We start from the raw sequence: 23,422 nt of genomic DNA on the forward strand, positions 1-23,422 counted from the left end.
AATGGACTCAAACATACTCAATAGCAAAATGCATTCAAAAATTTTTCGTGCACAATTCACTTGGAACTCTGAAAGCAACACATTTTCAAATGCACATTCACTTGTAATCAAAATTTTCAAAGACCCTATTATGACCTAAGAACTCTGAAAGCAACAGATTTTGAATTTATTAAATTAGTTGTAATGACATTTTCTTGAACGCTTTGTGGGCAGTGAATTATAACTATACTTTATACCATGCATGCTTCCATTTTTTTCGTAATCGAGAACTTCACGTCTATACAAAACAAGTTTGCCTTTTGGACATCAGATATAAACCCAAGTTCATGCAGTCAAATCCATGTGCACAGAAGTTTCCCACAAATGACAGGGTAAATTAGGTTCAAAACCTAGCACATGGCCATAAAGGAATTGCTTCCAATGAAAATCAAACTCAAAATCTCCCAAGCCCATACAGTTTGACTTCAGAGATATTCACTAAATAAACTATCACTCAGGTGTTTCCATATAAGCTTTCCTCCAACGATCAATAACCAAAATTATATTAATACATATGCTCAAACATTTTTGTATTATTATGAGTATTATGAAATATCACAATTTTCTAATTCTTATTTATATGTAATAAATTATTATACTTAACCGATTCATACTTGATCCAATCCTGATTCAACCGTTAAACCATGAATCAATAAAAGTTGTTCGGCGTTGCTATTTAAACCCCACCATATTACTTCTTACACCCCCATCTAGTACTAGCTAACAATTCTTTTTTCCTTTCTGTCAGAAAAGATGTTGGAATTGTTGATGTAATCACGGGTCATGCTTTTGAGACCCCCCACTTTTACTTTTTACAACCCCTATTTAAAAGACACAATAGGAGAGATATTTTTTTATTTTTTATTCTTTGTTAACCGTGGGTCTCTCACATGGTTTAGTCAACTTTTTTGTTCATTTATTTTAAAATCATGGGACCCACCAACTTTATATTTAAATGAAATATTTATATGAAATAAATTAAATTTTTAATAAACTACAAAACATATCATTAATTTATTACCACTAATAACTAGTTATGAGATGTATAGCTAGTTATTACCACTAATACCTAGTTATTACCACTAATAACTAGCTATTACCACTAATAACTAATATTAGTTATTACAACTAAAACTAGGTATTACCAATTACTAGTTATTACCACTAATTACAAGTTATCGTCACTAATAACTAGTTATTACAACTAATAACTAGTTATTACAACTAATAACTAGTTATTAGATGTATAGCCAATTATTATCACTAATAACTAGTTATTACCACTAACAACTAGTATTAGTTATTACAACTAAAACTATGTATTACCACTTACTAGTTATTACCACTAATTACTAGTTATTATCACTAATAACAAGTTATTACGACTAATAACTAGTTATTACGACTAATAACTAGTTATTAGATGTATCGCCAGTTATCATCACTAATACTAGTCATTAGTGATGATAACTAGTTATTAGTGGTGATAACTAACTATACATCTAATAACTAGTTATTAGTTGTAATAACATGTTATTAGTGATGATAACTAGTAATTAATGGTAATAACTAGTAAGTTGTTATACCTACTTTTAGTTGTAATAACTAATACTAGTTATTAGTGGTAATAACTAGCTATTAGTGATGATAACTAGGTATTAGTGGTAATAACTAGCTATACATCTAATAACTAGTTATTATTGGTAATAACTAGTTATTAGTGGTAATAAATTAATGATATGTTTTGTACCACATTGTCACTATACTTTATCCAAAAACACATATTTATGTCTCTCTTATTATGTTGCTTTTGAACCTACAAGTTAAGTTACAGTAACACAAATTTAAAAAAAAAAAAAAAAAGGACCTCATGTGTGTCAAAGCATGTATTATGCATAGAGGGATCACCGCTTCACACTTTGCTTCGCCTTCAACTGGTCATGTGAACTATTTGATGATTATGATCGGGCATGTTCCATTTATAACTCACTAAACTTTTAAGAATCAGATAGACCATCACCACTTCAGAACTAGATGACAATGCCAGACATGGGTCACTTGATTGCTTCAAGGTACAATGTCATATTACATCTTCTTAGTTCTAAACAGTGCTTGACATTTTTGCCACTAAGATAAATGCTTCCACCGCCGCATGAACATGTTATTATCACTATTTAATGTAAAGTGTTAGATGTAAAGTGGACCCCACATATGTGTTTTTAATCAATTGTTATTTTAATGCCACATAGATTTGAGGGATTTTTGGGGGGTTAATACCATTTTTTGCCACTGAAAGATGACCCATGTTTCAAATTGGTCTCTGACTCTCAAATTATGTCAATTTGACCATCAAAAATTCAATTTGTTCCCATTAAATCATTGGGACAGAAATTGTCCAATTTCGGTCCATCAACCTGCCTGCATGGCAGGTTGATTGTTAAATGACCGTCCATACTCGATTATGTGACAAACGGAACTGTTGATATATAGCAAATCTCTACTCAAACCCTAATTTTTGCCCAAATTTTATTCAAAATTCTCCAATCCAACAAATTGGTTGCAACTCTCAATTCCGTCTGTAGCAGCGAAGGAGAAATCGAATTCGCCTAATTCATCACTCTGTCTACAGAAAGCTTCCGCTCCCTATCTCCTCTCCTCTCTCTTCATCGCTTCTCTTTCTTAGTAAAACCCTAAGCCCTAATCCACTAAAAAAATTCAACAATCTAGAAAGATAAATTAAAACCACAAGTAATTGTAGATCAAGATAGATCAGAGGGATGAAGATCTGGTATCCCCTTCTGGCAAGAAGAAGCTTTCACATCTGGATGCCGATTGTTACCTGGTGGAGAAGAGTGTTACTGTAGAGGGGAAATGTTACCTGGTGGAGAAGAGTGTAAGTATAATGGTCCTCTCCGGCCACTCTGACGTTGAATCGCCGCTTTTAGAAGCCACAAACGTTGATTGGCATTTACTGGTTAGGATTTCGCTCGTCCACGTCAACGGAACTCCAATTTTTCGATGCAAGTTCCTATTTCCTAATCGCCATTGATATAGTCGAATTAATAATAATTCAGACTTATCAATAGAAAATATGCAAAAAAATAATAATTCAGACTTATCAATAGAAAATATGGTACAAAATTGCTGATTTGTCAACATGTATGGCAGTGATTTGTGCATGTGTAATTTTATTTTCAAAATAATTTAATTATATCCACCTTGGATATTATTATCCACGTGGATAAAATGAGTTAACAATCAAGCTGTCACCTCAGTAGGTTGACTGACCGAAATTGCTCCACTCTGCCCAAGTGGCTTAATTGGCACAAATTGAATTTTTGATGGTTAAATTGATACAATTTGAGAGTCAGGGACCAATTTGGAACATGGATCATCTTTCAGTGGTCAAAAATTGTATTAATCCGATTTTTGGGGGTCAAATTTTGGGAATCTCTAACATTGTCCATAAATTAATGGTATGTTTTGTAGTTTATTAATAATTTAATTTATTTCATATAAATATTTCATTTAAATGTAAAGTTGGTGGGTCTTACGATTTTAAAAATTAACAAAAAAGTTGACTAAAGCATGTGGGACCCACGGTTAACAAAGAATAAAAAAATAAAAACTATTCCTCTTAGTGTATCTTTTCAATAAGGGGTATAAAAAGTAAAAATAAGGGTCTTAAAAGCATGAACGTCGTTATTTTCTTTCTATTTTGTTAGGACAATGTTAGAGACCCTCAAAATTTGACCTCCAAAAATCCCTCAAATCAATGTGGCATTAAAATAACCATTGATTAAAAACACACATGTAGGATCCACTTCACATCCAACACTCCACATTAAATAAGGATATTTTGAGGGTCACTTTTTGGAGGTCCTAAGCATTAGCCTTATTGTTATACGCATAGACAAATATGATATGAGATGAGACAACCCGCTTCAATCCCAAAAATTATCTAATCAATGGGGGTGTAAATAGCAAAAATAGGGGTCCAAATAGCATCACGCAAAATTGTTTGGCTTTGATAAGGGGTCCAATTTTGACAACCTTTGATGGTGGCTCTCAAATAAATATTTTAATATTTTAGTACAACACACATTCTGTGAAAGCGAAAGCAGGGGATGCGTATAATTCACGAAGCCTAATTAACGGTAAGTAATGAGAGAAGACGTCCCCCTCACGCGATGTCATCCACGTCTCAATTCGAGAAAAATCAGCCAACTCTTACAAGACAAATTTGACTGAATTCATTGTCATTTCAGACCACACGACGCCGTAGACCTTTGACGGCACCGCTTTCGACACCCCCTCTCTCTTTCTCCGACACCAATAACAGAATAATATTCCCAACACTCTCGCTTCCTTCCTTTGTACAATTCAAACAAGTGTCCTGTGTCCCTTCCAGATCTGCGTGAATCCCTCAGATCTGATCCTACAATTAATCTCTAAATCCTCTCTTTCCATGGAGTCCGAGCAGCAACGGCGCAAGCGAAAGCGCTTCTACAGGTCCTATGCTTACACCAAGTTATTGTCTCAGAGGTCTCTGCTAATCTCTTCTTTCTTCTTTGTGTTTCTACTCTTCATATCTTCCGATCGGTTTACAATTCGTACGACGTCGTTTCATCCTGTGCTCCAAGCGTCGTCCACCCTGTCGCGCTTGTCGAGCCGCCTAGTTCTAGATTCTTCTACTAATAGACAGCTGCCTCTCAGAGTGGCGGACCGGGTCGTGTTCCCGGACCATTTGTTGTTAATAGTTTCTGAAAAAATCTTCGATCGGAGATTGGTTCTGGAGTGTGTGTACTACTCCAACGATTCGGTAAATCAACAGGTTATAGCGCAACGCGCCTTCTCTTTCAATGAATATCAGGAGCATAAGTCAATCGTGAGGTGTCCTCTGACACCGGCGAATTACTCGGCTACGGTGACTTTGAGTAGGACTGGTGACGTTGCTGATGGTGATTGGTCAAGGCAGATGATGAACCCGGCGGTTCTTTATTGGGATGAATTGGCGTATGAGGCGGCTTTGGATGGAAATTCAGTACTCGTCTTTGTCAAAGGATTAAACCTTCGACCGCACAGAGAATCTGATCCATCGCAGCTTCGCTGCAAATTTGGTTTTCAGAGTTGGGAGAAAAACCAAGGACTTGTTTCAACTACCAAGGCGATTAAGGCTGCCCAGGAGGTGGTGCGGTGTTTGTTGCCTCGCAGTCTCCGCAACAATCCAGATAAAGCTCAGGAAGTTCGGGTCACAGTAATTCACGCCAACGCTGTTGTTCCTGTGCCTTCCGTAGCCAGAATTCATGATTTGAAGCCCGCAAAGAGAATTCAGAGGAAAAAGTATGAGCTGTGTGCGTGTACCATGCTTTGGAACCAAGCCTTTACGCTGAGGGAATGGATCATGTACCATGCCTGGCTTGGGGTTGACAGATGGTTTATCTACGATAACAATAGCGATGATGGGATTGAAGAGGTGATGGACGAGCTTGCATTGAAGAATTATAACGTTAGTAGGCATGTATGGCCATGGATTAAATCCCAAGAAGCAGGTTTTTCGCACTGTGCTTTGAGAGCAAGAAGTGAATGCAAGTGGGTTGGATTCTTTGATGTTGATGAGTTTTTCTTCTTCCCTCCACGAGGTGGGCGGCAAGTGGTTTCGGGTCAAAATGGTTTAAGATCATTGATTGCGAATTTCTCTTCATCGTCAAAGAGAATTGCTGAGATAAGAACAGATTGCCATAGCTTTGGACCATCTGGGTTGAGCTCACACCCATTGCAAGGCGTCACTATAGGGTACACTTGCCGGCTACAAAGCTCGGAGCGACACAAATCTATTGTTCGTCCAGAAGCACTTGATCTTACCCTTCTTAACAAAGTTCACCACTTTAAGCTTAGGGAGGGTTTCAGGTACTTAAATGTACCTGAAACCACTGCCGTCATAAACCACTACAAATACCAGGCATGGGAGACCTTTAAAGCTAAGTTTTACAGAAGGGTTTCTAGTTATGTTGTTGACTGGCAAGAAGATCAAAATAAAGGGTCAAAAGATAGAGCACCTGGGTTGGGAACTGAGGCTGTTGAACCTCCAGATTGGCGCAGAAGGTTCTGTGAAGTGTGGGACACTGGCCTTCGAGACTTTGTTCTGGCCAACTTTGCTGATACGGCATCTGGGTTCCTGCCCTGGGAGAGGTCTTTAACGTAACAAGTCCTTAATTGGTACCCAATGTAAAAAGAATGACAACACTTGTGACATTCATTCTTTTCGAAAAAAATTTCTTTTCTTTACAAGTTTCTTACACGGCTGTAAATTGGTGACCAGAAATGAGAGATATTTACGGTAAATTTTAAATCCCTTGCTGCTCTAGTGAACAAAAAATATTGATTCATTGCTGCTTATATTACGTAAAAATCGAGTATGTTTCCTGTTCTCTGAAAATAATATACAACTGTAACTAATAATTCCTGTAATGTGAAGATGATGTACACTTGACACAAATTGCACATATGATGTAACACAAATAAAGAATACAATAAATATCATGAATGCAAGCCCCAATGCCTCCTGTCTCCGGTTTCAATTCCTTTTTTGGGCAGCCAGTGTAATGTTGATAAGATATTTTCCTAGAGTAGCATCCAGCTTCTCTCTAATAAATGCCATCCATGCCTGATCAGCAGATAAATGTTACATGAAAAAATGTTGCATGAAATCTACCGGGAGATAATTTAGGAAATGCACAGGAGACAAAAGGCATGTCAGGTTAAGCTCGGTATGCTCCATTTATGTCATGGGAACATTAAACATCACCAAAAGAAAGATAGATCTATGCAGCCAAAGCACTATCTTTAAAGAAGAAATAGAGCCTGAAAACTGAAACTATCATGTATCATTCAGCTCATTCAACAACATACAGAACTTACTCTGAGTTCGTAGGCTTCAAATAAGATGGAACAGGGAACAAAAGGTCAATTGATTTTCCACTTAGATGTAACTCTATGTCGGCTACAAACAAAATGCTTCTTCAATCCTTATTCGGACTTTATTTATATTACTGTTTGATAAGTGGGAGAAGGGAAAAACATTGATTTCCTTTCTGCCACAAAGAAGATTTAGTTTTCAAATTTACGAAAGAACAAAAAAAATTTCACCTCAATCAAGAAGGAAAAACTAACTACACAACATAGAGCAAGGGCATGCAAATATGCAATCAAAAAAAAAAATCACATTTAAGTTCACCAAGTTAAAAAAGGTAAACTACACCAGCGCACAAAACTCTCTCCTACTGGGCGGGGTTAGGAACATGCAAGATGTACGCAGATCTTAATTCCACATAATATGTGAAGAGGCCGTTATTCAATAAAAATAAGCGTTAATTAGTTATTAGGAATAATTCCAAAGGAGAACGTCTTGAGATAATGTTGTCTAGTGTCTACAATACAAAATATTGCATCGTACTTCAAACTACACCTAACTTTCATATCACCAAATACTGTAAAATAAAAAAGGGTCCCTCACTCCCTCTAACCGGTGCCATAAGAGCATTGGTTAAGGGGCGACACCTTTTTAACACATGGCCAGTGTACCTTTCTTTCAAAGCCAGAAATTATATATAAATTGAAATACACACCGTGGGATTTGTTAATAAACAGAGCAAAAGGACAAGGGCACTGGTTAATAAACCCAAATAAGAAAGTATATGATCTTCATAAGCCCAAAAGAGAAGCGACAACAAGTGCTTTACAATAATCTGAATGGAACTTGAACAAGGCCAACTAATGCATTGTAGTTTACCTGTGTGTTTGAAGGCAAAAAGGGCAGCTCAGATTTCCCGGGATAAAGAGATATGTTAGCCAAGTAGCTCTCAGCAAACAATGGTACTAAAAATTGGTGATCTAGTTAAAATTACTTCTTCACAGAAAACTTCACAAGATTGCAAGAAGGAGATTACCATATTGATAAATAATGCAATTTCTGGCAAATTACTTACGTGCTCAATATTTCATGACACTTTGATAGAGTGATCCGTGAATCAATTGAATAGCATCTACTGCTAGAGGTTCGCAGTCATTGGATGATTCAGCTGCCACTCTAATTTCTAGGATACAGGTGCAATCCTAAACAACAAAAAGAGATCTGCAGCATGTGACAGTCGAAAAGGAACCCCATACCCTAAGGAAGGGCATAAAAAGTAAGTAGTTAACTGTGTTTCCACCAGCATAATTTTGCTCCATTCTACCTCTTAGCATCCTACATATAAATAAAGCAACATATCAATAGTCACCAGGACCTCTGATTCCAAATTACATAAGCATACTTATCTGAAAATTAAAAGATGCATCGTAATTATCCATCACCCATTTTCCCTTTCAATTAATTACACATCTATATTATTTGAAGCCAGACTTCAAAAGAGAAAATTGAATATTTTTGAAACTGACAAGTTTTAGGTGAAACTAGCTATCAAAACTGTACTTTCATAACTAATGGGAAAATATTACTTGCAGCGAAAAGGGTGAAAGTATTCGAAAAGATACCATTAGCATCTTCCACTTAAGACATCAGTTAAGAAACTCTGCTGGTCAGTTTAGGTATTCAGAGCGGAAAATCTTTCTAAAATCTTCAAAAGGACTTCAGCGTCTAAAAGAGTTTAAACTATACGGACATGCAGAAATAAGAATTAACATTATCATGTAAAACTATTAATTAGACTTAGATCTTGATATGGATATCAGATAGGTTACTACGTTGCAATGAAGGATCCTTGGAAAGAAAACTACTGAAGGGGAATGTAGCAAGCTCAACTAATTTGTTGTAGCTTTATAGAAATCATATTCAAAGAGTTGATTGCTTTATACAAACCATGGTCACATTCAATCAAATTTAATGATTTTGAGACAAAGACCAGTAGACCATTGACATTAGAGAACCCTAGTCCAAGTTATTATGCTAGCTCTTTTTTAGTTCTTCCTTTTCCCTCTTGTGTGTACATGAGAAAGATCATATAGCTTTAGCACACAATTTTGGGTCAAATTTGATGATTGTTCTCACAAAAAATTCTTCAGTTTAAAGACCATGAAACTATTTCAATTCATCAAAAAGTAGAAAAATAAAAGTGAGAAATAATGAGTATTACCATAATAACTCAGAAATTACAGTGTTGGTGAGTTGAGAAGATATGATCTGACACTCGACATCTTGAGGATTTACCTGAAATCAAGCTCATAAATGAAAATTTTCAATCTACAAAATGAATAGGCAGTCCAGAGAATTATACTTTTTTGGATTTCAAGTCTTGTGCAAATTTCTGTTTGTGTATTTGTACATGCGGACAGACACATGCAACGAAACCAATGGCCACACCAGAGAGAGAGGGAGAGAGACCTCACCACAGCGATAGATTTTGGCGGGATTGACAGCCAGACCAGTTAATTTGTTTGTCACAGCCAATCCAAGTGTCAATAGATCAGCCCTACATTGTGAACTGCATAAAAAGATAGAGCGAGGCCCTTAAGCATCTTAAACCATTAATGGAACTCTCTAACTGCCTCAAATGGATATTCACTCACAGCAAAATAAATCAATACTTACGAACATAGTTGCAAAAAGAGAGAACCAACACGGCCTACATAATATGAACACTAAAATAGGCATGCACTTGTTCAACATTAATTTATCCTCGCATGATAAACCAACTGATTTTAGCTTTCACAGCCATATGTCATAAACATAGCAGGCCATAAGCTGGTCAGATTATATTTTTTTTAAAAAAGGCAATGCATGTAGGAAAAAGTCTCCAGTACAAGTGATTTATCCTATTCAAATTCATGATCCATAATCTATCCCAAAAAAAAAAATCATGATCCACAAGACATGCTGATGAAAATTTTCCTCTGAACGTAAACCAAAATTCTCCATTTAACAGCATTTGTAAGCTATATTAATGAAGAATTTATAACAATTTTTTTTACTTGGTCGTTGTTCCACATAAGATCTCAATCAAACATGACCATTAACTTCATTCAATCATTTGAATAATACGATCAAGCAATTTACGAGAATCTTTACCTACTAGCCGGCAAAACCGTGCGATTAAAGAGCACAGGGAGCATGATGACCCCTCCGACGCATATTGGCAAGCTCCGAACGAAATCTTCATTGTTCGATACCCAATCTCTCCTCGGCTTTGCTGATAGGGCGTATATAGCTCCACTGAATGGAACTGTTGACGATATGATAGTTCCCGCTTCCATTGAAGTGAAATAAAGGCTGGGAGTTCAATCCTCTCCATCTTTTGGGTTTTCTACTTTTTCTCGCTCTGGGTTGGGTTGAGTTTGTTCTCTCATTTTCTCGTTTCTGGGTAAATTGTGGTCCAATAAATCTTACTAGGCTTATAAAGATGGGCCTTTTTGTAAAATGCAAACTGGGTCCTCAAATAAATATCTCCCCCAAATCTCAATCTCAGCCACAGTTGTGTTTTGATACATTTTGTACTAAGAATCGGTATTAATTGATACCATTCTTAAACGTGGTTATTGATGGGGATGATGAGTCAAAAAACGAAAAATGGTTAACTTCCATAAAGTTTTTATACATAAACATACATAATGATGTGGCATTCCACATCATCATGCCACATAGATAAAAAGCCAAAAAAATTTAGAGATTAAAAAAAGCTGAAAACTTGTTCCCGCTTGTGTATTAGGGGGTTAACCCGCCTATTTTCCATTATCTTTCAAATTATTTCTCTCTCATCTATTGTACCTGGGTGAAGCCATTGTCTTTCAATACTATCACGCTTCTCTCTCCTATCTTTATTTTCTCTCTCATTTAAGTCGATCTTATTCTTCTCTCTCATATGCTTTCCTCTTGGGTTACACCATTGTTACAAGGTAGCTAGCGTTTCTTCATCCTCACATCCTATGGCGCAAATTGAACATCTATTTCATCAATCTTATGTCAGGGATCTCATGTTTAGGTGTTGGGCTACATCTTTTGTGCTTCAGACTTTATCATCATTTTTTCATCTTTGAGATCGGTCGATTAAGGATGCAGGTAGAGTGCTACGACTTGGATCCGTTCATTCATTTTGCTAAGATGTATTAGGGTGGTGGAGGAGGTTCTAGAGGTGATATGCTTATGGATGGTGACTATGGTGGTAGTTCTACTGGCAGTGATGGTGTCCAAGGCCCAAAGATTGAGGAGGTTGACTGAAGTTGAATCAAGAGGGAAATATGGAGATTTTGTTATGTTTCATGTGTGCTCTGTTTTGTTTGTGTTCAGTTTGTATTTTGTAAAGCCAGCTTTTTGACTTTACACATGTGGATAATTACGCTGTCAATGTATCTTATTATGCTATAACAGTGCCTAATTGCATTGTCAAATAAGCTTATTGCATTGTCGAAAATGGATAAAATGACTGATTACATTGCCACATACGTCCTAGTGACTTATTATGATGTCACATATGTACCAGTGGATAATCACATTGTCAATGTACCATATTACGCTGTAACTGTGCCTAATTGCACTGTTAAATAAGCTTATTACATTGTAGAAAATGGATAAAATGACCGATTACACGGCCACATACGTCCTAGTGACTTATTACGCTATTGCATATGTTTATATGTCATCTATAAATGAAGTTAATGATGCAGACCCTTACTACATTGGATCATTTATTTGTTACACTGGATTAGTATATAATTACCTTTCAAACAAGGGGTTAATTTGATAGTTGTTTAATGTAAATAACTGAACATCAAGGTATTTGAAAATGGAGAAATAAATTAATAAAAACTAGAAATGTAGTTGAAGTGGTAGACAAAGTAATTAACATCAACGTCATTGTAATTATAGTTGATAGCAGTGTAATTGCCAAAAACTACAGTTAATAATCACAAAAGCCACCCATACAAGACAAACCAACTACTCTACTACTTGTTAATCATCTGCACAGCTTTGCAAAGATTTGCATCCCATGAGTAATCATTGTCATTAGGTAATTGGTGAATCAGACGAGCTCTATAATGGAGTGGGTTAGAATTCCGCTTTCTTTCTTTTGTTGTTGCAGGGTCTTTTTCAGTCGCATAAATGGGTGGCTTCTTGACCTGATGTGCCCTAATTTTTGTCATTCTGCACCATGAATTAAACACAGTGTTTTTATAAGTACTAATTGCACAGCAATGTTCAGGAAATTTCCAATTAAATCCATATCCTTGAGCTCATAAACTGTAAATCTCTCAAAGAAACAGGTAATTACATGGTATTGAGCTGAGAAAATTCCCAACTAAATCCATATCCTTGAGCTCATAAAATGTAAATCTCTCAAATAAACAGGTAATTACATGGCATTGAGCTTAGAAATTTTCCAACTAAATGCGCATCATTGAGCTCACAAACTATAAATCTCTCTAACAAACAGGTAACTACATGGCATTCAGCTCAGAAATCTCAAAACAACAATTAATTACATGCCATTAACTCAAAAAATATCAAAATAATTGTAAAAATTCAACCCAACAATGAAATTAATAGTTCCAACGACGTCAAACAAACGTAATATTAAGAATATCGTTAAAAAATCAGCTATCCAGTGCTTTTTTTTTTCATATCCATGATGTTTATTGAGACAAAAATCAGTTTGATTTATACTGCAGTGGGTTCATACCTTTCCTCGTCCTTCTTCCTTCGAAGATCTGTGTAAACCTCATATCGATTTCGCAATGGAACTCTCGGCAACGGAGACGGCGACGACTTCCCTATAGAGAATCGTGTTTCCCTCTCATCTTCTCTACTTGAAAATCGGTTTGTGTGTATGTGTGTGAGAGTAAATGAAAACAGCTATGGGGTTTTAAGTCTCGGTTTGTGTGATGTGTGTCAGAGAGTAGTTTACACAATCCCACCTTTTCATTTAATTTTTTTGAATTTTCCTACTCAGCTTTCCTATGTGGCATGCCACCTATATATGTATGTTTATGGATGATAGACTTATGTATGATAAGTGCTACCGATCAAAAAAAGACACACAAAATGAAAAAACACTTCAAGTGAATGAATTTCAACAAGTATCGAACATTAGATAGGTTGAAAGTCAAGATTAGTTAAACACAAGTCTTTGAAATGTTTGACTATTTTCATGTAAATTATCAACAGAATGAAGAATATAGAAGCTGTATTTTAAACCATAGAAATGGAGAGAAAAAACAAACATGCAAAGTCTGCAATGGCAGACTTGTTATAACACATCATGGTTTCATTTTGTCCATGACCCAAATCAATAAGAAGCTTCCTTAGCCACACTGCATAATTGGAAGCTGCAGCAGTTGCGATGTATTCAGCTTCTACAGTGGATTGTGTCACCATTTCCTGCTTCTTTGAGCTCCAGGATAATGCACTTGAATCAAGAGAGAATGCAAATCTACTAGTACTATTGAAATAAGTGGTACTACCAGCCCAATCAATATAAACATACTCGGCCTTAAAGGGCACCTCCCTTATCCTTCAAATACCAGATTCCATAGTCAGTTGTGCCTTTGATGTATCTCAACACCCTTTGCAACTCCAAAATGCACTTGAGTTGGTGAGCTCATGAACCTAGACAACAACCTAGTAGCAACATACATGAGATCAAGCCTAGTTGTTGTCAGGTACCATAACCTACCAACCAATCTTCTATACATAGAAGCATCAGCCTTAGCATCACCATCATCTACTGACAATGTTTCATTCACCACCAGGGGTGAAGTAACTGACTTACACATCTCCATCTTGAACTTTTTAAACAAGTTTAGGGCATACTTCCTCTAGGAGAAGAAGATGCCATAACCATCTTGGTGAATCTCCATACAAAGGAAATACTTCATTTCTCCAAAATCAAACATTTCGAACTGCTACATCATTTGAGATTTGAAATTATAAATTAAGGTAGAGTTGTTGTTAGTCACCAAGAAGTCGTCCACATAGAAAGAAACAATTAAATGATCGTCATCAAACTTCATATACAATGTAATTAAGCTAATGGTCACTCCATCTGAAGTCTTGTTGTACAAGAAAAGAGTCAATTTTGTTGTACCAGGTTCTTGGAGCCTATTTCATACCATATAGGGCTTTGTTGAACTGGTAGACTTTATCTTCTCGATCAGTAATAAATTTATACGATATAGTTCTAAATTACCAAAAATAAGCAAGAGCTTACGCGAACAACGGAGTGAAATTTTTTCTAGCTTTTGCATATTTTGATTTGCGTAGATTAGTAGTATATGGGTGCATGTGGCTAGACACAGATGGAGGCCTATCGGCGAAGAAAATGAAAGACACAGAAATAACAAAAGAGATGGAAAAGGACAGTCAAGTAAAACTATTTTTGACATTTATTTTGTTTTTCAATTATTACATAATTAAAAATAGACACAAAAATTAAAATGTCTTTCACCATCTGACACTATTTCTTCTCCTTTCTTTTTCTTTAGCTCCATATGGCACATGAAAAAATAAATCAATAATAAAAAATTAACTATTGAAAAAAAATATTCACTTCATTCAAGAAAAATAAGAGAAACTCAAATATTTGTATTCACATATGATACAAATTTTGTTTATCTTTAAACCATTTGTTTGATTTATGATACAAATTGTCGTCATTTTTGAGGTATTAAAAATGTATTTTTCTCTTGATTTATTATTCAACTATTGAATCTTAAAAAAACATGTTATAAACTTCGCATCCAACGATTTGAAGCCACTAAAGCCTTTATGCATTTTCTTTAGTAAATGCGATTTATTTATACAACATAAAATAACGCAATAGATTTGAAATTATTAATACTTGTAATTTATATTTTTAAAATTTTTTAAAAAAGTATTAATATCAAAAAAATAAAAAAGAATAACAGCCGCCATTAAAGTCGTCGAGTTGTGTCGAGGTTAAATTTGCATGTGACAAAGACATTCAGACAACGCCACCCAAAAAAACAAAAATAAAATCAATGTAAAAAAGAAGACACTAGCGACTAACACGTGCTCTGAAAGGTAAATCTAAACCGAGCTAGCAGTTAACGTCACAGCCCAATACCTTAAATCTCTCATCCCCAAAAGTAGTCCATGAACATTCGACTGTCAACTGACAGCGTGTAACGTTATCAGCTCTTGCTAAAAGGTCAGAGAAAAAGGAAAAGTATGGAGTCCCCATGAAAACGATCAAGAAAACTTGAAAAAGCAAAAAAGAATCCACCACCACCACAACCACAAACCAAAGGTTGAAGGGGGATGAATTTTGTGTTAGTGTTGGGTGATTAGTGGGGTCCTTGATATCTTATCCTGGACAGTACCCACCACCATTCACCATTGTCGATTAAATAACAAGAGTAGACACCAAGTATTATTAGACAATTGTTGTAAATCTATATCTCTTATACAATCAAATCAAATGTATTATTACTTTTTGGTTTATCGATTCTAAATCTAAAGATACATCGAACCTGCACGGATTTGTTCCTCCTATACCTAACAAGTGAACCAAATTTAACTCATTTAAACCTAGGAAAAAACCTAAATGCTTGTTAAAGGATGGCTTGGATTTATAAATCACGCATGGTTGTCAATCGATGTGGGACTGATATTTTAACAACAATTAACCAAATCCTTGTCAATGAGGCACAAGAATATGCCAAGTTGACGGTGGAGACACACTCTGTCCCTCCCCACCATCTGCCTCTTTTCTTTTTCTTTTTTTAATGTTTAATGTTATTGTTTCAACATCTCTACCACCATTCTTTTTATTTATATTCAAACATTTTAATTCCCTACCAATTATATATAACTTTTAACGTCAACCACAAACCAATAATAGATAATAATATCATAATTGAATATTCCTAGAATATACTTAAAAGTATATAATTGCGTAAAATATGATATTAGGCTCCATTTGGTGAATCTTTTGTGTTAAGCACTTTATAAGATGAAATAAATAATAAAAAAATCTTATATATATATATATATAGCCACTCAGAATTGATCGAGGTGGGTGCGAATAAATTCTTTCAAATGAAAGATTATAGTTCAACTCCTTATATTAATACCTTGCGACTTACTAAGATTATAGGGAGAATGGGAATGAAATACTTGAAAATCAATAAATCACAGAGTCAAAAGTTCATAGTTTCTCGTGAGGGGCGGAAATCAACATCCAATATTAGAGGGCGAAATTCAATATCAATTGAATAAGTTAGCTTATAAGTTATAATAAACTCCTATGAGGTGTTTAATTTTTAGTAATTTGTGCACAAACTTTTTTCTTTTTTCAAGACAAGGATGTCTAAGACTTTACCTTATTTTTGGTCACGTAGAATCCTTATGCGAGTTTAGTATCTATTGGGTAATTACTAGTAGGGGTGGCAAAAAATCAGTTACGAATCGGTTCTGGGTTTGACAACATTATGTTTTTATGAAATATTTATATGTTCAGACCCTAATCTGCATTGGGATTTCGGACGTAATTAGTTAACCAAAACCGAATCATTATAAATCCTGACAAAGTAAGTTGGACAATAATCTAATCCGGGTTAGGGTCCGGACAAGATTTCTATGTTTGAATCCGGATTCGGTTTTAAACTGGACAAAAATTTCGTGTTGGACTCGGATTTCAGACATATAACTTATATTCAAATTTGATTTAATCCATATCATATAGAGTTTTGTCACCCCTAATTACTAGGTGGATACATTGTGAAGGCGACCTTACGAAAGTTAGCGTGTGAGTGGAGTTTCGAACCTGTAATGTCCAGTTTTGATGGAGTTCACAGATTAACTTATTTTACATACGTGGTTGAAAGTTTAGTCAACATATAATAAACTAAGCTACCAATAATCTCTTCCAACCATTGGCGGAGGGGTATTCTATAATTGGCCTTAGGCTTAAGCTTAAGACAGAAGATATGGAATATTGCTAAAATTGGAAACCCCTTGTTTTTATATAGTTTTGCCAGGTAAGAGAAATTGAACGGTCCTGAGTCAATTGGCTACCCAGATGAATATAGCATATTATGTAGTCATTGTTCATTAGTGAGGGAAGCATTACAACATACATTTCCCTAATCTTTACTTATATCAACCAAAGCAGAGACTCTCTCTCTCCTCTCCTCTGTATACTCTCCTCTCTCTCTCTCTCTCTCTCTCTCTCTCTCTCTCTCTCTTCCTTGCTGTTTCGCTTTTCATGGATTAATTAACAGTACTGTATTGAAGATGATGATGTCTCGAACTTGCTCACAGTGTGGAAACAACGGCCACAACTCCCGCACCTGCGCGGAGGCTGGTGGCGCAAGTGGTGGTCCCTCCTCCGGCGACAATGGAATCATGCTTTTTGGTGTGCGACTCGGTGAGAGCAGCAGCTCTTTCAGAAAAAGTGTGAGCATGAACAATCTCTCCCAATTTGATCAGCCTCAGGATCCCAACCCCGATTCCGGCTACGCATCGGACGACGTCGTTCATGCATCCGGCAGAAGTCGCGAGCGCAAGAGAGGTATGCAATTTCAGAATTCAAGTACCGGCCGGCGAAAATGACTTTTCTGATTGACTTCTTTTCCCTCAATTTTGAATTGTTTGCGTTGGATTTGATTTTAGGTGTGCCGTGGACGGAGGAGGAACACAAGCTATTTCTGTTGGGATTGCAGAAAGTAGGGAAAGGAGATTGGAGAGGAATTTCAAGGAATTTTGTGAAGACGCGTACGCCGACTCAGGTGGCGAGTCACGCACAAAAGTACTTTCTCCGCCGGAACAACCAAAATCGGAGGCGTCGCAGATCTAGTCTCTTTGACATCACCACCGATTCGGTAAACTACTTACTTATTCATCATCACCAAAAAATTTCGATGACTGTTTAGTCCTCAGCTATCTCGCCTGAATTTCAATTTTCAGTTCATAGAAGAAGATCGAATCCACCATGACACGACGGGGCAACCACCGCCACAGACGCATTTAAGTTGCAATCTGGGAGGATATCCGGTTTCAAGTTTTGCAGTCTCGCTTAGTCCTGTCGTGTTACCGGTCACCGGGGAGCAGTCAATGGAGCATCTCAGGTTAGGACCAATCAATCAACGGAAATCATCCACTAAACCAATCCGTCCCGTACCGATACTTCCGGTTCCTCCGTCATCCAAAATGGCCGATCTATCTTTGAACCACAAGACGTCCTTATCCCTGAAGCTTTCAACGCCGTCCTCGGAGGAGCAGTCACCGCACTCTTCATCGACGTTTGAGGCCATGTCAAGTGGAGATAGCATTATCAGTGTTGCATGAAGATGATAATATATATTAATTAATTAATTATGTGATGTTGTAAATTGGAAGTATGTGGGATTGATGTTTAGATAACAAATCAAGAATTTCTGATTAAGTGGAAAAGAATGGGAAATTTAGTAGGTATTAGGTGATTCCTTGTTTGTATATGGTACCAACGAAAGGTAGTTCGGTTGATAATTGACTTGATTAAGTAACTATCTGTCGGAAGTTCGATTTCAATGGAAAACTTACAACTCAACGATATTTAAAAAAAGGTTAGAGAGATGTTAAAACGGAAAGATGGGGTGTCGTTTTTTAGATTGATGGAGCAACGAGTACTCTGTCTATGTTATAAATTAACTGTAAATATAATTGAACTAATAATCACATATATATGGTTAGAATATATGCCACATCTAAAAATTTAAAAATAGAAAAATAATAGTAATGATAAGAAAAATGTACCTCAATAAATTAAGTAATTGGTTTCCTCTATGAGCATAACCAAATCTTAAATCAACTTGGTTAGGAAATAATCATTTAAGCTCAACTAAATCTTACAATTTTTGTATAATAGATTTAAATTGAAGTCATTGGGTGTTGTTTTGCAAATTCCGGCCACCATGTCGAGTACTACGTCGGAAAAAGATGTAGGATTCTTACACTTTATAAGATCAAACCCTCCCTCATTATACAAACAAAGTATTTTTCCTAATCAAAGTAAATTGGGTTTTGACTCATGGGTTTCGATCCTTAGTAGCTGGGCTAAGTAGGAATAAAGTCGTGCGGACCCGATGTATCCTTGAGAATTGAACAACCTAACACTACAAGAATAATGGCTAGTTGCTTCATCATCTTTGCCACTGAATCAGATTCCGAAACAAATAATCATTCATTTGCTTCAGTAATTGATCCCGTGACATTAGTTATTAATTGCTTCACTATATTTGCCACTGAACTAAAAGCTGAAGCTAATACATCTAATTTTGCCACGGCAAATAACTCCCCCGTGGCAAAAAAGTTTTTTTTTTTTTTGCGGCAACAATATCCTGCTAAGTGAAATTTTGGCTCCATATTTCTAATTTCACTCTCACCCTAATCGCTTCTCTCTCTACACACAGACCCTAAATCGAAAATCTTTTTCTCCATCACTGAAACAGCTCTTCGTTTCAGTGCATGCATCTACGGATGAATTCAATACAAGTTTATCTTCTCCTTCATCCTTTCGTCCCATCATGACCGCGATTAGGTTAAAAACCTATTTATTGAGCTCTGGCAAAAGACGGAACGATTTAGTTTTCTTTTTTTACCCATCTTTGATTCGCGAGGTCCATTAAAGCCATAACGGCTTCGGAACTGCGGGTTCGTTGGGGGAGTAGAGGACGGTGAAGGGAAAACCTATGATTTCCTCCACGGGTTTCCCAGCCCGTGCCTGCAAAGGATCTAATGAGGACGATAATTAGTAAGGATGTTTCTAAGAGATTATCAGCAGACTAGGATCACAGTAAGTTTTAATTTTTAATTTTCTCTGATTAGTAGGGATGTTTCTAAGAGATTATCAGCAGACTAGGCTCTCAGTAAGTTTTAATTTTAATTTTCTTTGTTTTTACTGATTTGTGTTATTTTGGGTCCCTTCAAAATCAAAAGCGTATTAAGTTTTATTGTATTTGTATATAAAGGACATCCATGGATGTTCAGTGAAGGAGAAGAAGCTTCAATGGACTGATCTGCCCCTTGTTTGCAGAATCACTTACCATTGTTATATATAAACATTAAAAAACTACTTATCAACTATATCAGATGAGGAAGATGGTTTGTAGGGATGTTTCTAGGAGATTATCAGCAGACCAGGCTATAAGTAATTTTAATTCTGATTTTTCTCTGTATCACGGATTTGTGTCATTTTGATTCTGACCATACAGTTGGACATTGCTACAACCGAAAAACCTTGTAGAAACTCCATGGTATTGCTGTATTTTATTTACAACGGTTATTATTGTATTTTATTTCGATTTGGTTATGCCATGTCCATAAAATCTGCTCTAACTTATGGATTTAGCTGAACCGCCTATTGTATTTTCGTGTTCACATGTGTTGCTAGGCAATATTTTAAAATCAGCTTTGACATCTCAGCCTGTTGTTCCTCTGTGTTCCTGTCTGCTGCCAGGTAATAAATAAATTCAACTGTGATATAACTCTTGCTTGGACATCTCTAAATTATTTTTATGCGACTCGTGTGTTGGATTTATTCATCCTTTTGAGGTTTTTTTCTTTGCAAGAGGTGTTCCAATTTATTTTTTCAATTGCCCCGTGAGTTTTCTAATGCAGGATGTTTTTGTAATGAAGTTTTATTTGGTTCAATGATTTATCTCATCAAACATTATCATGTTTATATTCTAATCAGCATGCCCTTCTATATATTTGTTCAATACAAGTACTTTCTTTGAGTCCCAGAATGTTCTTGATGAGTTTATGTCTGGGATTGGGGACGAACAAGAATGACTTTTCAAATGTTGGATCTTTTGTCCAGGTTGGGTAATGACATTGTCCACTTTTTATACTACAGTGAATGTGCAACCTCTATCTTGATCGTCGACTAATTTCCATCCATGTCTAAACTGCTTTACTGAAACCTCATGAAAGGATGGCACTTGATCTCCCTAATGGGTTATATGTCATATATTGCAAGTTCAGGATGTAGCTAGTGTACAAGACATATTAAGAGAGTCTGTAGGAGATGATAGTACTCCAAGATCGTGAGAGTAAACTTGCAGCACTAGTTATATCTTGATTGAGGATTATATATTTTGTTGTTTAAACATTTTCTGGATAGATGTTACTTAAAGGAAATTGTTAGTTTCATTCTTTTTGAGTGTAGATGGTTGTTTCGTCATTGAGACTTTTGTGATTGAAAATTTTGTTGAAAAATAAATACAGGTGACATTGATTAATTATATTTAATTTATTGGAATTTTTTTAGCCTTTTGGTTTGGCATAATAGTTGAAGCAAATATTAATGTCCAAAAATGTGAATTTGTTTGCCATGGTAATAGGGTGAAGCAAACGCAGCTTGTTATTTTTTTGAATTCTATTTGCTTCGAGAAAATTAGTGAAGCAAAATGTATAAATTTGAGCCACGATCCTTTTTGCCTCACCTCTTTCCGTCGCAAAAATCTCTACCACGACATTCTTGCCGTGGCGAAAACTATTTGCTACATAGCCAAAATCCACTCCTTCATTGCCGTGGCAGTGCCGAAGCAAAAAGTATTAGCCACGGAAAATTCGTATTTTGTCTCGATATTCAATGGAGGCAAAAAATATTTATTCTAGTAGTGTAAAGCGGACAATATTATTTGTGGATTTTCAACACACCATGTGTTGCGAAATAGCGACCAAGTAGTAAGTCGAAATCTGGCACCAAACCCATCATTAGTCAATGACCTCGAATCTTTCTTCACCCTACTGCCATCTACTTGGATTTCGGAGATGGATCTGTCTTTGACAAGGACATTTTTTTTCATAACCAATAATATTGTACATACTTATATCAACTTTGGGATAATAATAATATTGTACATACTTTAATATTCGTCTTTGAGTCTTTGGCTCTTACCAGATATGAATACTATTATTGTTTGATTTTCAGTCACAATCATCCAAAATAAAAGAGGTTGAGTTAACATCAATCTCACTTTTTTTTTTTTGAATACAAGTACAAATACAATATACGACACACCACCAGATCAAGCCTATGAAAGTACAGGTGTCAACAGGCCCCACGCAGGAGGCACAAATCAAGCCCACGCAGGGGCAGACTAAGCCCACACACCTCCTTATAAATATTCGGAGGAGGTGAGACTAGAACCCATGACCTCAGTCAGGGACATGCAAAGTCATTGCCACTCAACCAATGGCTCATTTGCAACATCAATCTCACTTGGACTTATAAAAAAGGGTTTAATTATCCGTGAACAATTTCTCAACCGAAAATTTTTTTCAATGTGGGATTTTGCACCAACAAAATGTGAAAGGAAACTTTTGCAAATTATCTTTAAGGGGAAACTTTGACTATTTTGAAATAACCAAAAAATCCAATAAAAGGTTATACAGTTAAACCAGATATTATATTAGCGTTTTACAAAAAAAGAGTCTACACACTGGCAAAATTGGGCGTGAGCAACTTTTGTTCCTCTAAATGTTGGAATGTGTCCATTTTGGCCCAAGGCTATAGCCGCACTATGATTGTTTGGCTCAAAAAGAGCTATTTTGGTTGAGTCGTCCGGACAACTTCTCAAGTCATCTGGACAACAGTGCAATTTTTTGGAGTTAGTTCAATAACCGTCCAGATAGTTGTCGCAGATCTACACTATACAGACCTTATAAATAGATTTTATTTGTAGGGTTTTTTAGTGTGGCAGACTTTTGTGAGTTGTTTTGAGTTGTAAACACTGGGAGAATGCCGTCTAGAGCGAGAGAGAGGGATTTGGGCTAGTTGTTGAGTACAAGAACTCATCTTTTTTTGTAATCTTCATCATATTAGTGGAATTCTTCGTTGTTCTTCGCTTGGGGATGTAGGTAAGTTGTGCCGAATCTCGTTAAATCTTGTGTCTTCTTTTTCTCCTTTGTTTCCACAAATTTTCTATATTCGATTTTGTTTTGTTAAATCCCAACACGCACATGGCTACAAATCCACACTACAACAAGCTGGCAGACCATTCTGAGTTCAAGTCCACACTTGACTTGTACAACATAACCCTTGATAATTTGTAAAAACGAGGTGCTCAAATATTCAAACTTCCTTTTGAAATTTACACATTCTCAATGAGACTAAAACCCTACTCCAAGGGTTTGTCTCCCATCTTTTTCTCATCTTCCCTTATAGCCTCTCTCTAGTTTAGGTTTTCTCTCAACCTCTCTTTAAATTTCTTTGTGTATCTCTTGATTTTGGTTTAAACTCTGATTTAGATGATAATAAATTTGTTGCTTATCACCAAAATCATGAGTGACTAGTTCATTTTTCTAGTTTATACTGTCGAAGGGTAGATGTGATTTTCGATTGCTCAAGATGTGTTCGTAGCTTCGGTTTCTCTCTTTCAATTTTGT

The 23,422-nt window shown here is 36.1% G+C and overlaps 2 protein-coding genes and 1 long non-coding RNA gene across 4 annotated transcripts; 2 read left to right on the forward strand and 1 right to left on the reverse strand.

Moving 5' to 3' along the window:
* Positions 1 to 4,179: 4,179 nt before the first annotated feature.
* On the forward strand, positions 4,180 to 6,451 carry LOC120000474 (glycosyltransferase family 92 protein RCOM_0530710-like). The gene has a single exon (XM_038848565.1). The coding sequence runs from the start codon at positions 4,508 to 4,510 to the stop codon at positions 6,242 to 6,244; it is 1,737 nt and encodes a 578-aa protein (XP_038704493.1). The 5' UTR covers positions 4,180 to 4,507; the 3' UTR covers positions 6,245 to 6,451.
* A 1,173-nt stretch (positions 6,452 to 7,624) lies between these two features.
* LOC120000475 lies at positions 7,625 to 10,335 on the reverse strand. Its single transcript, XR_005468627.1, has 3 exons — positions 10,106 to 10,335; positions 9,174 to 9,521; positions 7,625 to 8,287 (listed from the first exon to the last, which is right to left on the reverse strand). It is a non-coding gene; the product is annotated as an uncharacterized LOC120000475 (long non-coding RNA).
* Positions 10,336 to 17,053: 6,718 nt separating this feature from the next.
* LOC119999564 (transcription factor MYB1R1-like) lies at positions 17,054 to 18,540 on the forward strand. 2 transcript variants are annotated; one of them, XM_038847198.1, is made up of 4 exons: positions 17,054 to 17,185; positions 17,312 to 17,561; positions 17,663 to 17,871; positions 17,957 to 18,540. In XM_038847198.1, the coding sequence occupies exons 2-4, from the start codon at positions 17,396 to 17,398 to the stop codon at positions 18,335 to 18,337; spliced, it is 756 nt and encodes a 251-aa protein (XP_038703126.1). In that variant the 5' UTR covers positions 17,054 to 17,185; positions 17,312 to 17,395; the 3' UTR covers positions 18,338 to 18,540. The 2 variants fall into 2 exon arrangements, with proteins under 2 accessions (XP_038703126.1, XP_038703125.1); XM_038847197.1 differs by lacking the exon at positions 17,054 to 17,185 and having other exon boundaries at positions 17,194 to 17,561.
* The last annotated feature ends 4,882 nt before the right edge of the window (positions 18,541 to 23,422 follow it).

This window comes from Tripterygium wilfordii, chromosome 6 (assembly GCF_013401445.1).
Source record: "Tripterygium wilfordii isolate XIE 37 chromosome 6, ASM1340144v1, whole genome shotgun sequence".
Lineage (NCBI taxonomy): Eukaryota > Viridiplantae > Streptophyta > Magnoliopsida > Celastrales > Celastraceae > Tripterygium > Tripterygium wilfordii.